The sequence below is a fragment of the Salvelinus sp. IW2-2015 genome, linkage group LG13 (assembly GCF_002910315.2).
Source record: "Salvelinus sp. IW2-2015 linkage group LG13, ASM291031v2, whole genome shotgun sequence".
Classification (NCBI taxonomy): Eukaryota; Metazoa; Chordata; class Actinopteri; order Salmoniformes; family Salmonidae; genus Salvelinus; species Salvelinus sp. IW2-2015.
In genome coordinates, this window is record NC_036853.1 from 35,305,754 (window position 1) to 35,318,429 (window position 12,676).

At 43.3% G+C, this 12,676-nt stretch overlaps 1 protein-coding gene and 1 pseudogene across 1 annotated transcript; one reads left to right on the forward strand and one right to left on the reverse strand.

The window, feature by feature from the left end:
• Nucleotides 1-1,985: 1,985 nt before the first annotated feature.
• On the forward strand, nucleotides 1,986-3,017 carry LOC139028498 (ecto-ADP-ribosyltransferase 5-like). Its single transcript, XM_070446044.1, is given in 2 exon segments — nucleotides 1,986-2,464; nucleotides 2,466-3,017. Coding segments are annotated over 2 exon segments (816 nt in total). The 5' UTR covers nucleotides 1,986-2,057; the 3' UTR covers nucleotides 2,875-3,017.
• Nucleotides 3,018-3,527: 510 nt separating this feature from the next.
• Nucleotides 3,528-12,676, reverse strand: part of LOC111971676 (voltage-dependent calcium channel gamma-4 subunit-like) — a 21,371-nt pseudogene continuing 12,222 nt past the window's right edge.

A 12,676-nucleotide genomic window follows, 5' to 3' on the forward strand; every position in this document is an offset into this window, starting at 1 on the left:
TTAGTATGTCCACTGCTGCTTGTATTGAAAGCAGTGTGATTGATGACATTTTGTAGCATGTGCACTGCTGCTTGTATTGAAAGCAGTGTGATTGATGGACATTTTGTTAGTATGTCCTCTGCTGCTTGTATTGAAAGCAATGTGATTGATGGACATTTTGTTAGTATGTCCACTGCTGCTTGTATTGAAAGCAGTGTGATTGATGGACATTTTGTTAGTATGTCCACTGCTGCTTGTTTTGAAAGCAATGTGATTGATGGACATTTTGTTAGTATGTCCTCTGCTGCTTGTTTTGAAAGCAATTTGATTGATGGACATTTTGTTAGTATGTCCACTGCTGCTTGTATTGAAAGCAGGTTATTGATGGACATTTTTAGTATGTCCACTGCTGCTTGTATTGAAGCAGTGTGATTGATGGACATTTTGTTAGTATGTCCTCTGCTGCTTGTTTTGAAAGCAATGTGATTGATGGACATTTTGTTATATGTCCACTGCTGCTTGTATTGAAAGCAATGTGATTGATGGACATTTTGTTAGTATGTCACTGCTGCTTGTATTGAAAGCAATAAGTAAAAACAGAAAAAGAAAGCATTATGACAGTCCTTTTTATCACTGCTTCTGTTCTGAGAAGGATATATTCCACCTCATCTAAAGCAACTACACGTTACATGTAAACAAATATTACCTTCAGCCTCGAAGCAAAACTGTATCTAGTTTGAAATATGTTTCACTATCAGTGTAGCCTGGTACCAGTTTTATCGAACATTCCACTACTTGTACTGCATTCATTGCCAAATATGTTTTTTTAGTAGATTTTGTGCACAAATATTTAATTTTAAAAGCCTGCTATATTAAAGGAAGTGCCCTTCAATAAAGACCAAATGGAACATTCAACAAATCAGTTTTTTATATGAATAAAGTCTTGTTAAAACTGCCATTGCTTTTACTTTGCCATTATCTGCTGTTTTGTGGTGGGAAACTGAGCGGGTCGAGCATAARACYACATCCCTGTTACCCATWGAAAGACAGACTAGAAACACTTATTTTATTTCACCTCTGAGATGGGAAACATTTTTTTATTATGTTGAACATGTGCTCTTTATGAAAGAATGTTACATTTATGTGAAATCTGGAGGYAAAAAATCTGGAAGTTACATASTGAAACAACAATCATAAAGAGTCSTTATACCGCACTGAGCCAGGACAAGTGACGAGTGTTAGGTCAGCGTGTGGAAGAAAGATTTCTTATKTTATATTATCTMARCTTACCTTTTCATGTCCATAACGTCCTTGTCAAGGTWATTAAAACATACAAATGATTGACCATTTACTGGAATATAGAATAGAAAGAGTTTCACTGCAGAGATTCAAACATCTCGTGTCAYCCTTCAGTACAGGTCAGTGACRCACTATTTGACAGGCTGTGCGTTTGTATGACTGTCTTTGGACCAGGCTTAGTAAGACCTGGATCCTTGTTGAAATAAGACCTTTCTTGACTAAGTTACTTCTAATCTTAAATGTGTGAGGTGAACCTTTGCCACCGTAAGACGAATGGAGAAATAGAAAGTCACATTTAGAACATTAGGACAGAGCTGAATTATGTCATTGCGCTTCTGTATTACTGTCATTGGAACAGGAACAGTTAGTCCTGGGTTCTTGTTGAAATCTCTTGTATCATATTTGACTGATTTCTSTCTCGTTTTTAGATATGGGGTGTGAGTGTGAGAATAAGAAAAGATGGCTGGTTGGTGTTTTTGTATCTTTGGTGTTGATCATCTCGTTGATCGTCTGTCTTTACTATACAGTGATGAGTTATTTATTCACTGTTCATTTATTATATTATACATATTTAACTGTCATTGATTGCCCTCGATCAGTGTTTACCAAACTCTATTACAAGCACCTTCATCGTGGGGTAGGCAAGCCAAGGCTCCATCATACAATCCATCCTCACCACTACTGCTGTATGCAAATGTGATTTCAAGCACTGGACTGTTTCCATTAAAAGAATCCTCTGGGATGTAGGGACCTGGCATGTCTTTATTTGACACTATGAAATGTTGTTTTTACAGTTCAAGCCGTCCGCGCTGGACATGGCCCCAGATTCTGTTGATGACAAATATGATCGTTGCACAACGGAAATGTACACTAAGGCGCCCAAGTATCTCCAGGAAGAGAGAAATTCAAACTCAAAGTTCAATGAAGCCTGGAAGATAGCCGAACAAAAAGCAAAGTCACCTAAACGTGGTCTGAACAGAGAGCATTCCATTGCTATGTATTTGTACACAAATAACAAACCCAAAACCAAATCTAAATCACAATCCTTCTACTTTGACTTCAACAAAGCAGTTAGAAATGGRAAATCACTGTTTGGAAAAACATTCCAGTACCWWTCCCTGCACTTCTATCTGACTGATGCCATTCACATCCTTAAACTAAGTCAAACAACWTGTAGGACCACCTACTGCAGAACTGTGTTTTGATCAGAGTGTTGTTGACAAAGAGATCCGTTTCGGTTCTTTCACCTCAAGCTCTCAACTCAAAACCTTATACACTTTCGGTAACGTTTCCTGCTTTGAGATCAAAACATGTTTCGGGGCTAACCTGACATATTACTCTGCCTATGCAAATGAGAGTGAGGTTTTAATTCCGCCCTATGAGGTATTCAAAGTCACTGAAGTCCAGAAGAACCAGTGGTGTGAGGTTGTCTACAAGGTAGAGASCACTAGATCTCAGAGCYACCTGAATTGTAGATTGCTAAATGGAGTGKAATCAAACCAGAGAGGMAGCTTTTTTCCATTCAGCAGAARATCAGATAAGCCTGCAGGCTTCATAATGCTCTATTTTATGTTCATATTTACTGTATATTACTGATCATTCCCCAGCAATGTACAATGATACGTCATCTGAAACAAAGAAAACAGTTCCATCTAATTTGTGCTTTTACAAAGGTACAGCTCTCAGATCAATAGTAAAAGCCTGTTGAAAACCTGCATTGCTTGCTCAGTTAAGATTGGTGTTTTATTTTCCTGACATTGTACAGTTCATCTGTGGATAGAAAAAAGAATGAGGCTTAACATGAATTGCAGCTTCTTTTMAAACCAACAAAGAAAAACATTGAGAATGAATACKTGAATACTGACACTTTRTATGTTCTATTATGCCTATGRATTAGATTTGAGATGTGATACYTTTTACACTTGTCTTGCCTGAAAMAGAATAAACAATAGGGAATTGAAGGGAATCAGACACACAATAGAACGACAGACAAAACATACACAAGCCAAACAACAAGAGGTTGTACCCCAATTTTATTTATTCTCATTCATATTAACAACTTTATGTTGACTGTTGGATGGAGACTGAAAGAAATATAGAGAACAGCAATATCAGCTAACAGAGATGTGATGGGAATCAGCAGGTAGTTCCTCACAGTTAGGAGAAGAGTACAGGCATACTGAGTGTGTGCTGTCTCTTATACACATCTAGATGTGTATAAGAGATGTGTGTGTGTGTGTGTGTGTGTGTGTGTGTGTGTGTGTGTGTGTGTGTGTGTGTGTTTTATTGTTATAACAGCAAGGCTCAATAGTAGTCCTGTTTAGAACATTGAAACACATTATAGCTGTTGAGCACAGAGGCATAAAAAATATGTGTTCCTCTCCCTCTACGTTCATCACTCTACAGAAGGGAACAGGAATGTGTTTTCAGTGTATTAAATGGTATCCCAGACAGGAACAATGGTATCCACCTCCATGAGTAAAAAGCATGACCGYTGCAACAAACTATCAAAGTATTTTTCCGTCATCACATCTTGTTTGAMACATTATTCTATTAAAAGATGTGATTTCAATTCAGCAACACTCTATACATGCTTTGTGTTMMCTTGACTTTTGTATATACATTTTCACATTTCAAACCACCACACGTTTGTTTCAAACTGTAACAATGGTTGCACAATGATATCAGCATTTCCTGTTTACGGTGGCRCCTCAGGGACAAACATCCACTTTGAAATCCCRTGCCCATAGTCCAGTTCTCTGCCTCACAACAATGGCAATAAAGCAGTGAATCCTTGAATCTCCAGACCTCAAGGGGTTGAACTGTAGAAGCTATAATGGAATATTTCCTGAGAAACCAAAATGAAAGAGAAGTTTGGAGGACAAGGATGCCATGGATGACTGGAGCTCCAGGTTACAGATGTGGATTGGCGCTAGGCCTCTCGAGAGATGGCTAARTTTTTTTTCTCCCAACCTTCAGATCGACTTCTCTGTTCTGCACTGGACGGTGGAGACCTAGAAAACATCCACCCAGACAGAGAGCAGACAGACAGGTAGGCAAGCAGACAGACAGACAGGTAGCCTTTCAGCCACTTCATTCTCTGTCGGTTCTCGATCCTTATCCAACCGCCGGCCTGGCTGTTGAAAAGCTGAAAGAAGTCCTGTGCTCTCTCAATTCCTGGGAGAGTCGGCTTTTGTTAGCTGCTCTTTTCCTGTGACCAGTGCACCCACAATGTCAAATCTCAGTAGGGTTTTAGATTAGAACACTGAAGAAAGGGGACTGGGGACTGACATAGAAATAAATAAAGATTGCAGAATGTCCATAGGTTCCATTGACATCATCATGTCAGCCATATTGGACTGGACTCTATGGTGACTGAGCAGTAGGAATGATCTTTGACACAGAGATGAGATGGGGATGAATTGAGATTGCTGTAGGATGAAGGGTATCAGAGATAAGTTTTAAGACAGCTGGTTCGACTTAGCAGTTATGGATAAAATGTCATCAATCCAGTTTCAATTTAAAAAAGAATMAAACATACACTGAGTGTACCAAATATTAGTAACGCCTTCCTAATATCAAGTTCCACCCCCTTTTGCCCTTRAGAACAGCCTCAYTTCGTCYGGGRATGGACTCTATAAGGTGTCGAAAGRYTTCCACKGGGATGCTGGCTCATGTTGACTCCAATGCTTCCCACAGTTGTCAAGTTGGCTGGYTYTCCTTTGGGTGGTGGACCAMTCTTGATACACACTGGAAACTGCATGAAAAACCCAGCAGCATTGCAGTTCTTGACACAAACCGGTGTGCCTGGCACCTACTACCATACCCTGTTCAAAGACACTTCAATCTTTTGTCTTGCCCATTCACCCTCTGAGTGYCAGACATACACAATCCATGTCTGAATTGTCTCAAGGCTTAAAAATCCTTCTTGAACCTGTCTCCTCCCCTTCATCTACACTAATTGAAGTGGATTTAACAGGTGTCATCAATAAGGGATCATAGTTTTCACCTGGATTCACCTGGTCAGTCTATGTCATGGAAAGAGATGTTGTTCTTAATGTTTTGTACATTCAGTGTATGCAAATTCAAAGGTGCTATTTTCTCTTTTAAACTTGAAAATGTACAACACATTCTTAATCTAGAAATTAGCAGTAGTTTGGATGTGTGTTTTTTTTTTATAACAATGGTCATTTAATCATAGAAGTGTCTAGAATGAAATGGCTATGGTTGCAGGAAAAAAAGGGGCATGATATACATAACTCTAACCCTCACCTTAACCCTCACCTTAACCAAACCCCTAACCTTAACCTAACTACAACCAACTAAGTTTAACATGGGTTCGCGGTCAGTCATGTCCCTTTAGTTTTTCCCAGATACAAATTAATGGCTTTGTTGAGAACTCAATCCTTGGATTGTTTCTCTATTAAACTGACAGTGACACAAAGTAAGGCTGGACAACAGTAGCTACTAACAGATAACACAGAGACACAGAGCTCTACTCCAGTAGGCTATACAGTAGCATGCAAAGGTGACAGAGGGCTTCAGGTTGGACAATACATTTAGTTGAACTACGTTCGATACTTAAAGCAGGTAAAATAGGGGAAATGTTGTACATTGAAAAATTCACGCAACAGTTTCCCAACACACATTGGCATCAAAATCCATCAACAAGAGGATATTCACTCTCTTCTCTTTTAAGCATTTCAAGGACACATTTTAAGGGAATGGTTTTCTTGTATGTAGTGTACGACATAAACAATGTGGTGACTAGTCTGTTGCAGTCAAAAAGCACAAAGGAACACCAGGAAAGAACCAAGCACTGTTTATGTCCAGTGACCCTTAGAAACCATGTCACGGGCAACATTTTATAACCTTATATCTCTGTCCATGTCCTCAGTCCTCGTCTCATGTTGTTTCCCACTGAGGAGGGCTTTGTCTTTTCACTGGCTCCGTTTTCCCTGGAACCACAGACTCTGACCCTACCTCCATCCTCCATCCACATCAGGGGGCCTCCTCATCCACCGGCCCGTCTAAAGCTCTTCTCACACGGGCGTGGTCCGCCGGTTGACCCCGTCCTTCAGGTCATTGGGGAAGCAGTTGTGCAACTGCAGGAAATTGCCTGAGCCGTGCTCGGGGCTGTATGCGTTCTCCGGCACGCCCCCTTTCAGACCCCCTCGCGGGTCAACGTGTACATGGTCAATTCTCCCAACGGCCCCGTTGCCGAGGTCCCACCCTTCACCTCCCGGCGAGTTTCTCTGCGAAGCGTCAGAGGAGCGCGAGCTGGAGTGGGACGTCCGCCGGCGGAAGCGGTAACTGGGTATGCGTGAGTAGGGTGAGGAGGAGGACATGGAGCGGATGAAGTCGCGGCGAGCATGGAAGCGGACCTCCTTGTTCTTCTCGATGTAGATGTTGACAGCCAGGACGGCCACCATCTCGGCCACGATGAAGGACAGCGCTCCGAAGTAGAAGGACCAGCCGTAGCTGTAGGTGTTCTTCTTGTCCTCATCGCGCTTGTCACTGGGTCCCGGCGTTGCTGGAGATGTAGACAATGATGCCAATGATGTTACTCAGGCCTGAGAGAGTTATAGAAAGACAGAACACAGAGAGAGAGTGTATATGAGGGAGACACCGAAACAGAGACAGGAGAGACAGAACATCAGACAATCTCTCAGCCCATTGGTTTTCCTATCAGGCTTCGCCCTAACTTGAGGAACGTGTAATCAGACCTCTGAATAATACTAGTCATCAGTCAGAGATCCCAGGTCTCCTCTGATATAGATGCGGTGCCCCTTCTCTACATGACTGACCTCCCCAGCCCTAACACACTCTCTAATGTATGTAGAGGACAGCGTATGGCCTTCTCAGCCTGCGCTGTGAATGCTTACAATTCAGACCGAGCACAGGTAACTGATGACGGTGTGTGTGTGTGTCAGGCCTGAAGGGTGTGTGTGTGTCGGCCCTGAAGGGTGTGTGTGTGTCAGGCCCTGAAGGCGTGTGTGTGTCAGGCCCTGAAGGGTGTGTGTGTGTCAGGCCCTGAAGGGTGTGTGTGTGTCAGGCCCTGAAGGGTGTGTGTGTGTCAGGCCCTGAAGGGTGTGTGTGTGTCAGGCCCTGAAGGGTGTGTGTGTGTCAGGCCCTAAAGGGTGTGTGTGTGTCAGGCCCTGAAGGGTGTTGTGTGCAGGCCCTGAAGGGTGTGTGTGTGTCAGGCCCTAAAGGGGGCGTGGCTTACCTGCGGCTACGAACAGGATGCCGCGGCATAAGCAGGATGCTGTTTCTGTTTGCCTATAAGATACGTCCCACGGCCAAACACAGCCCCCCCAGCATCAACAGACAGGTGCTGAGGATAGGAAACACACTGGACGCCCGCACAATACCTGGAGTAGAAAGAGGTATGGTTAGTCACACACACACACACACACACACTCTCTGGCACGACTAACAGTCAGAGGAAAAACTCCCTGCAGCTTTTTTCTGTACACACCGAGTGCTACTGTGGGTTTTAGATATTGAATAAAATCACTCTTTAAAGTCTAATGTCTTGGGGGAATATAAGAAAAAATAGCCATAACTTTAAATGACGAGCAGTAACAACAGTTAGGATTACTACACACACAGTCATGAGGTCTGAACATTTATTAGAAGAGAAGTGGAGAAGAGAAGTGAAGTGAAGATGACAGGAGAGAAGAGAGGAGAAGAGAAGAGAAGAGAAGAGAAGAGAAGAGAAGAGAAGAGAGGAGAGGAGAGGAGAGGAGAGGAGAGGAGAGGAGAGGAGAGGTCAAGAACAGAAGAGACAATGACCACTCACGCAGGAGGTATTCTGAGCTGTCTGTGTCATAGTCGTTATCATCTGGGAAATGGTTGATACGGTAACAGCTCCCTACGTTAATCCCTGCAGGACATTGAAAGAAACATTGCATTGAATTTACACACCGTGAGTGAAACAGCTGAGGAACAGACCTCAGTTATTTTCTTACACCGTCAATCAAATCAAATCAAATGTATTTATAAAGCCCTTTTTACATCAGCAGATGTCACAAAATGCTTATACAGAAACCCAGCCTAAAACCCCAGAGCTTTTTCAATAGGAGGAAGGCAATAATTTTTAAATGGATGCCAGTTTCTATTTATCTTATATTGTCCCCCTGGTGCCCTTATCTTCAAGTACTGTATTAGTCTAATGGGTAAGAAATGAACCGGGGTCAGTTCCTCAGCTTTTTCACACACTGTGTGTAAATATAGACAGTACCGTGCAGTATTGAAGCAGCCCACTGCTGCTCAATCAGCTACTTTTCCAACCTGATTGAGGAGAATAAAAGCCATCCAACATGTATTTTTGATATTGTTGCAAAGCTAACTAAATAGCAGCTTCCCAAGAGAGGGTGGCCTTCGCTTCAGCAGTGATGAATTCATTAACTTCTTAGATGAAAAGATCATGATCATTAGAAAGCATATTACGGACTCCTCTTTGAATCTGCCTATTTCTCCAAAACTCAGTTGTCCTGAGTCTGCACAGAACTGCCAGGACCTCGGATCAATGGAGACACTCAAGTTCTTTTATCTTGTATCTCTCGACACATTCACAAAATAGTCATGGCTCTAAACCTTCCAGCTGTCGACTGGACCAGAGGCAGTGTGTGGGTAAAATCACTGAGGAAGCCACCTCTGTCCAGTGAAGTCCACAAAGCATATTGCATGTACAGTAACAGACAGTTACATGACCTACAGCATAGTCAAGAAAGTTAATGTTTCTGAATATTTTCAGACCACTAAACAACTATTGATTTAGACCACAGAGGGTTACAGCAAGTCCAAAGAAAACAGAAGCTCCACTATTCCAGCACCATTTCAACTTCAAACATTTCAACATCATCAAAATCACCTCTATTTTTTTTTTCAATGGAGGCCGGATGCTTGCTGGCTTCCCTTGGATTCAATGCTACGGGCGGCAACAATGTCATATTGGTTTGGACCAGACAGCATCAGATAGACGACCTACACGTAGAGAAACCAGAGAGACTCTGTTTGGCTCGGATGCTTTCTCTTGTGAGATACATTCAGCTGTTGCGAATTGAAAAAATAATGGCAGCCATGAATACACATCACTGTACTGGACCTATTCCAACTAAACTACTGAAAGAGCTACTTCCTGTGCTTGGCCCTCCTATGTTGAACATAATGTGTATCAGACTCACTAAATGTGGCAGTAAATGAAGCTCTCCGAAAATGCCAAAGCCTGACCCCCCCCCCCCGAAAATGCAAAGCCTGACCCCCCCCACTAACGGGCCTTAATCGAATCTCCCACTCATTCCCTCTAAACATGCTTTTAAAAACTGCCTTCTGACACACAAAATTGTATACGAAACGCTCCAGGCTGATTTTAGCACCCATATAGTACTGAGACTGTAATTTGTGAAGGTGGTAAATACGACCTTTGTACATGGCGTCAGACTCAAGGCTCTCCTCTGTCCTCGTGCATTCTAGACCTTAGTACCCACTTTTTGGACACATCATCACGCACATTCTTTTGGAGAGATTGTGAAACATCTTCATTGTCTACACGGCCAGTTCTTGCCAGTATCTTGTCTCAAGCCTCCTGTGTATTTCTGCAATAGTCTATGTGCTGGGGGGCTAGGGTGGAGTCCTGTCCTATTGGCAATTCTCCTGTCTTAATCTGGTTGTCCTGTGCTGAACTTAAGTATGCTGCCTTCTAATTCTTACGAGTTCTCTGCGGTCTCTCTTGCTCCCTCTCTCCGGTCTGTCTGTCTGTTGTCTGTTGTCCTGTCTGTCTGTCTGTCTGTCTGTCTGTCCTGCTGTCTGTCTGTCTGTCTGTCTGTCTGTCTGTCTGTCTGTCTGTCTCTGTTGATCTGTATCCTGTCTCTGTCTGTCTCTGTCTGTCACTCTGTCTGTCTGTCCTGTTCTCTGTCTCTGTCTCTGTCTCGTTGTCTCTGTCTCTCTGTCTGTTCTGTTCTGTCTGCCTCTCTCTCTTCTTCTGACTGTCTGTCTCTCTCATCTGTCCTGTCAAATCTCTCTCCTGTCTGTCTCTCTTATCTCCATCTTGTCTCTCTGTCTCTCTCTGTGCTCTCGTCTCTCTCTCTCTCTCCTCTCTCTCGTGACTCATCCGTCGAAATCAATAACTCCTCTCTCTAATACTCTCTGTCTCTCTTCTCTCTCTCTCTCTCTCCTCCTTCTCTCTCCCGCTGGCACTCGATCTGCAGGCGACCTGAGCCCTAGGTAACATGCCTCAGGTCCTCCTGGCTGATGACATCCTGTTTGATCCCAGTCCACCTACAGTGGGGCAAAAAAGTATTTAGTCAGGCCACAATTGTGGCAAGTGTTCCTGGCGCCACTGGTATAAAATGCATGAGAGAGGCCATGTAATTTTATCATTAGAGGTACACTTCAACTCATGTCAAGCACAAAATGCGAAAATAAAATGCCGAAAATCAAATTGATAAGGATTTCTTTATGGATATTTTTGTCAATTATGGTGGAATAATAGTATTATTGTGGTCACCTACAAACAAGCAAGATTCCTGGCTCTCAAGACCTGTAGCTTCTGTCTTTAAGAGTGCTTCCTCTGTCTCCACTCGTTACCTGTATTAATGGCAACCTGTTTGAACTTGTTATCAGTATAAAAAGACACCTGTCACAACCTCAAACAGTCACACTCCCAAACTCCACTATGGCAAGCCAAAGAGCTTGTCAAGGACACCAGAAACAAAATTGTAGACCTGGCACCAGGCTGGAGACTGAATCTGCCAAATAGGTAAGCAGCTTGGTTTGAAGAAATCAACTGTGGGAGCATTATTAGGAAATGGAAGACATACAAGACAGGGATATAATCTCCTTTCGATCTGGGGCTCACGCAAGATCTCACCCGTGGGGTCAAAATGATCAACAAGAACAGTGAGCAAAAATCCCAGAACACAACCGAGGGACCTAGTAATGACTGCAGAGAGCTGGGACCAAAGTAACAAACCCTACCATCAGTACACACTAGCCGCCAGGGACTCAAATCCTGCAGTGCCAGACGTGTCCCTCTTAAGACCAGTACATGTCCAGGCCCGTCTGAAGTTGCTAGAGAAGCATTTGGATGATCCAGAAGAGATTGGAGAATGTCATATGGTCAGATGAAACCAAAATATAACTTTTTGGTAAAAACTCAACTCGTTCGTGTTTGGGCGACAAAGAATGCTGAGTGCATCCAAAGAACACCATACTACTGGTGAAGCATGGGGTGGAACATCATGCTTTGGGGCTGTTTTTCTGCAAAGGGACAGGAGGACTGATCCTGTAAAGGAAAGAATGAATGGGGCCATGTATCGTGATATTTTGATGTGAAAACCAATTCCTTCCAGTCAGCAAGGCATTGAAGATGGAAACGTGGCTGGTCTTTCCAGCATGACAATGATCCCCAAACACACCGCCCGGCCAACGAAGGAGTGGCCTTCGTAAGAACATTTTCAAGTCCTGGAGTGGCCTAGCCAGTCTCCAGATCTCACCCCATAGAAAATCTTTTGGAGGGAGTTTGAAAGTCCGTGTTTGCCCAGCAACAGCCCCAAAAACATCACTGCTCTAGAGGAGATCTGCATGGAGGAATGGGCCAAAATACAGCACCAAGTGTGTGAAAACCTTGTGAAGACTTACAGAAAACGTTTGACTCTGTCATTTGCCACAAAGGTATATCACAAATATTTAATACACTGTTTTGTTATTGCACCAAATACTTATTTTCCACCATAATTTGCAATAAATTCATAAAAAATCCTACAATGGTGAATTTCTGATTTTATTTTCTCATTTTGTCTGTCATAGTTGAAGTGTACCTATGATGAAAATTAACAGGCCCTCTCTCTCTTTTTAAGTGGTAGAACTTGCACAATTGGTGGCTGACTAAATACTTTATTGCCCCACTGTATTGTGCTGCTGCTCCAGTTTCTGCCTTTTTTGCCTGTGGCTATGAAACCCTGACCTGTTCACCAGCCGTGCTACCTTGTCCCGGACCTACTGTTTTCGACCCTCTCTCTCTCTCCGCTCTCCTCGCTTCCCTCCTCCTCCCTCCCTCCTCCCTCCCTCCCTCCCTCCCTCCCTCCCTCCCTCCCTTCCCTCTCTCTTTCGCTCTCTCTCTACCGACCTACTGACCTCGGATGCTCGGCTAGGAAAGTCCAAACTGACATTTACTGAAGATGTGCTGACCTGTTGCACCCTCTACAACCATTGTGACTGAAGAACGATCTAGCCTTATTGCCATTTACTCTTTTAATATCCACCCGGCACAGCCAAGAAGAGGACTGTTTACCCCTCAGACCCTGGTTCCTCTCTAGGTTTCCTTACTAGGTTCCTGCCTTTCTAGGGCGTTTTCCTAGCCACCATGCTTCTACATCTGCTTTGCTTGCTGTTT